The 5,000-nt window shown below is 36.4% G+C and overlaps 1 protein-coding gene across 1 annotated transcript in view; it reads left to right on the forward strand.

Moving 5' to 3' along the window:
• LOC145248803 (uncharacterized) overlaps positions 1-5,000 on the forward strand; it is a 2,668,808-nt gene that overhangs the window by 1,261,253 nt on the left and 1,402,555 nt on the right. Inside the window, exon 5 of the mRNA XM_080110455.1 lies at positions 40-399. Within this exon, the coding sequence (XP_079966581.1) occupies positions 40-399 (360 nt within the window). The remainder of the gene's footprint in view (positions 1-39; positions 400-5,000) is intronic.

Genomic DNA, 5,000 nt, shown 5'->3' on the forward strand with positions numbered 1-5,000 from the left:
TAAAAATATTACTTATTTTTTCTTTTCTGTTGTTTCCAGGGCTCAATGGTCTGGTTGACTCGATAACAAAGTCGGCCAGCTTGGGTGGTCAGCAAGTGCTCAATTGCCACGTCCCCATTCCGAAGGAAAAGACCAAGCTTTATGCGCTCACGTGGAACAAAGCGGGTCTAAGCAAACCCGTATACATGCGCTACGCCAATTACCTACCACAGGTCAACCAAAGATTCAAAGACCGGCTCAAGATTATCCGAGAAACATCGTTAGAGATCAGTCACATCCGGACGCAGGACGAAGGCTGGTATGAATGCAGTATAACCCCTTTGAAGCACCTCAATGACAGCAAAAATGGCAACAAAAATGACAACGTCAACGGAACATGGGTATACCTCAATGTTAACAGTAAGTACAGATTTAATTAGATTTAAATAAATATCTCTTTGTTCTGTAAACCAGGCACGTCATAAATGCGGTCTACGAATCGCATATGTTGCAAGCTTATTTACGTCATGCACAGACAGAACTTTTGACAAAGGGGGCGGAAAATTTCAAAATACAAAGGGTGCCAGAAAAAGTGTTTGAATGCCTTATGAATCCTCGTAATAGGACAGTTATTTTTTTTTGGGGGGGGTGACATTGAATCCACTATTCGAACATTTGGAACGTTGTTTGAGTTATCATTATCTTTATTAAAACAGACGTTACAGTTATCTTAAGAAAACTCAAGAGAGATTTACAATTCATGTAAAAAAAGATTCAGAGTACTAGTTTGACTGATCCTCACTCACCTTCTGCGATAAAACTCTGATCTGCAGATATTTCAGCGTGATATACTAAAAAATTGTTGAGTTGGAAGCCATGCTTTTTTTTTTTTTTTTTCAGAACAGTTTCCGATTGTTAGTTGTTCCACAGTCGTGTAGATGACTGGTTCTCAATAGACAGTTGTTTTGTTCCTGACTTTACAATTTTGTAGGGTCCTGGATATGACCTTAAACTATATCCGATGGTGAGGGGCCCAGTTTGCAGGCCTTAGGGAGTGTGGAGCCACCCTTTAATTGCCATTGCTCCCAGGTCCACTCTGACCCGGAGTGGTAGCACCTGTTAGGGTCCCAACTATGGGTTAAATAAAATACGACTTAAAAAACAAATATATTATATTAAAAAATCGTTCTTCAAAATCACCAGATTCGGCATTAAATAACCTGAAAAGGGTTGATATGCCGTAAAAGAAAACAACCAACCAACAATTTTGTAGACATAGAGCAACAGATTCTTCCCGTGTTGACACGAAGAAAAGATATGCAAGGTTGCTGCAGAAAAGGTTTTATTTTATGGAGCGATTCTGGTTTCTGATTGGTTGGTAGCAGAACGTGAATTAATTTGATTCGTCAGTTTCTAGCAGCAGCGTTTATAAATAAAATCTCCCAACTGTGAGGGGCCATACCCTCATTATCTGGCACTTTTGCTAGGAGCAAAGTGTAGTATCTGTTCCGGCAGATACTGCAAGCTATGACTAGCAAAGACCAGATGTGGGGGCAACCCCACATGCTTGACCTTTAACCAGCTCCCATATCCCACCTCTCGGGAGCTGGTCCCCTTTTCCCCTTCCCCCTCCTTTCACTCCTCACATTAAAAATCGGCCTTGTGCCTAATTTGCTCAGTGGGGGAGCAAATAAATACCATCTGTTCCAGCAGATGTTGCACTTTGTGACCATTGCCCTTGTGGCAATTGGTTATTGGTACATGTAGGGGCAACCCTATATGTACCATCCCCTTCCCCTCCCTCCCATTTCACCTCACATAAAGCCGACCTTGTGTCACATTTTGCTTACGTGGGGAAGCAAATAAATACCTACCCTCATTATAAGCCAAAAATATTGCAACAACAACAAAGGGTGTCAAGTCACGGGACAAAACATGTTCACATACTTGTCTATTTTTAAATATTGGAATTTATGTGCATTAGATTTGTTGCTTCTGCGGTTGCACGCCATTCCCTTTTTCAGAGATTAAATGTTAGTTTTTTTAGCTGAATGCCTCCATAACTGAACGATTCTCCACCAGCTGAGAACTTGCCTGTCTCGTTTTCTCAAGACTGTTCACTAACTCCTTATTCTGCCTATATATATATATATATATATATATATATATATTCAAACTAATCCTTTGTGCTTAGGTCATTTGACTCCACAAAGACTTAACAGGCAACTTATCAGTCACGTTTTCTCTGGCACAATTTTATTGTTTTTACACTTAGGTTTGAAAACCTATTTTGTTTATCTCAACTACATTCTTTTCTATTAAAACAATTGTTTTTCTTGATCTCAAATTTATTTCTAAAATGTAACTTGACCATATGTTTCCTTGAATTGCATTTTTCTCTTTAAAATAAATCTAATTCAACCTACAGGATAGTAATAATTTGGCAATGCCCCGGGTGTGCTAATCTGCAACATTACTACACGGTAATTTAATGCCCATAATCGTGTTTCATAATATATTTCGAGGTAAGACCTCGTTAACAAATTGTGTTTCATATATCCTGGATAGCGTGTGGTGTTAAGCACTTGCGATATTTTTACAATTTCCATTTCTGCATTCAGTGACACAGCTACCGTGCCAAAAATAGTTCAATCTTCTAAATTATGAAACTATTCCCATTGAATTTATTGATTATTGAGATATTTATTTATATCAATTTCTTTTTTGTTCAAACGATTTTCTTATCCTCTGCAGGGAGTAGGTTCACGGCATACGTTTAGTACTACAATAGTGCTCCATGAACGAATCGTCTATTAAGAAATAACGATAATCGTCGGATTTATTTCGACTCTCTACATAATTGGTCGAAATTACATTTGACTATTGATTTGATCTCGTATATCTGTGTGTGTACTATTAAAACTGGACTCATGAAAAAAATACAAAAACTACTTGGCAATTATACCTGGTGGACCAAGTATAAGATGGATTCAAACAATTGCAATTAAAGAGGCAGTCAGAATCTTTTAAAGATTTCTCGGTTGGAATGCATAAGATAGCGGGTGGATATTTTGTATTCGGTAATATATATCCTCAGCTTGAACAAATTACTAAGAATTGAAAAAAATAAAAAATAGCGATAATAAAAAATAAGACCAATACTATGATTGGGGTAAAGGAAGGGGTAGATTTTGCCATGTCTGACTTGACATATTAGCAGATTGCCATTTGTACTAAATAACGAGAAAACTAAGGTCATAGGTTTGAGAAGTTATCGAGTTTGTTGTACGGAAAGACATCGAGCATCTTAAAAAGTCTAAGAGAAAATAAAAACATAATGACTCGTATTTTCGTATGTTTAGAAATAATGTTTGAATGCTATAGAAAATGGTCAAACCATTGAGACGTTATCACGCTATCCTCATGTGCTTGTCCTCTAACATAAATCAATCAGATAAACAAAGTAGAGGAGAGAGAGAGAGAGAGAGAGAGAGAGAAGGAACAGGGGTCCTGTAGTCCGTTAATTCCTGAGTGATCGTCCTGTGCAGCATACAGGAACAAATTTAAATGATGAAGTCCTGACTTATTTTTCTCTTTTCTTCTGTCGGTACGATGGGTTAATTTAAAACAAAAAAGAAACGAAGTACAAAAAACGTTTCCTGGTTTCTAATCTGAGATTTGGTTGCTAATCTAATTTGGCCAGCAATGATCATTATTTAAAGAAATTCGAAGAGAATTCTAAGAGGATTAAAACGATTTATCTTTCTGAATAATTTAATCATGTTTCGGAGAGGGGGCGTTATGACTGCAGACGGTACTGTAATCTTATTATTTCATTCTAATACCAGCAAGACGATTTCGCCATTGCATTTTTACTCTCGACCCCGAAAGCTAATAAGAGTCTAAGCCATTGTTTTAATGGCCATTTCTATGTTGACTGCGACGTCTTGCTGATCATATGCAGTTCTAAGATGTCCACCTTCCTAGGATTTACCTTTCTTCGCAAAGGGGTTCGTTTACTGTTAATCGCCCGAGGCGCTTCAACAGATGAATGCCGTCTGGGCTGCCCAGTAGTTCTTCTTTTCTGTGGCGCTAATACTTAAATCCGATTTTCTTAAGCTAGTGTCATATTTCTCGCTATGGGAGATAGATATCTAGCAAGATGGCACTAATGTAGGCAATGCTCTTCCACTCCTGCTGTGATTTCCTTGCGTTAGATTCAGCAAGTCGATTTTCTGTACTCGCAGTGGTGAAGTGGCGATCGAAGTTCGCGAATTGTCTCTGTCGTTGTAGGCATTTCCTCATAAATTTCTTCTCCTCTGTCTCATCAGAATTCGTGCTCCTTCTTCTCTTTTGATAAGAAACGTTTAGGTTCAGAATGGCATGGCCTATTTGTTATCCTTACTAAGCTGATAATTAATAAAGTTTCTTTTTTTTTATCAAACTTCGAAATCTCATTTCATCTCATATATATGCATGTGTTTATATATACATAACCATATATATATATATATATATATATATATATATATATATACATAACCATATATATATATATATATATATATATATATACATACATATTTATGTATATATTCATATATACGGACACATATACACGTATGTATACATGAAATATATATATATATATATATATATATATATATATATATATATATATATATATATATATATATATACAAGCAGGCCGCTGGATATTGCCAATTCGTAAACTACACTTATATATGATATTTTGATAATGCAGATTTCGTATTTATTATATCTAATTGGTTCCAATATATAGTGATGATTTAAAAGTAAAAAAACAAAACTGACTCGTCCGCCACCAGCGAGAATAGAAACTAAAACGTTTAGCTTACGAGTTACTTTTTCCTTTGATGCTAATGCCTGACCTATAAAGACATGTTTGCTGCAAAGCTAAAAATTAAAATATGAACCAACAGCTATTACGTTACGTATGCATATTCGTAATGCTGTCGTTCGACCTTCACCTGGCAAAT

The sequence above is a fragment of the Euprymna scolopes genome, chromosome 27 (genome assembly GCF_053919585.1).
Source record: "Euprymna scolopes isolate OS-2025 chromosome 27, ASM5391958v1, whole genome shotgun sequence".
Taxonomy (NCBI): domain Eukaryota; kingdom Metazoa; phylum Mollusca; class Cephalopoda; order Sepiida; family Sepiolidae; genus Euprymna; species Euprymna scolopes.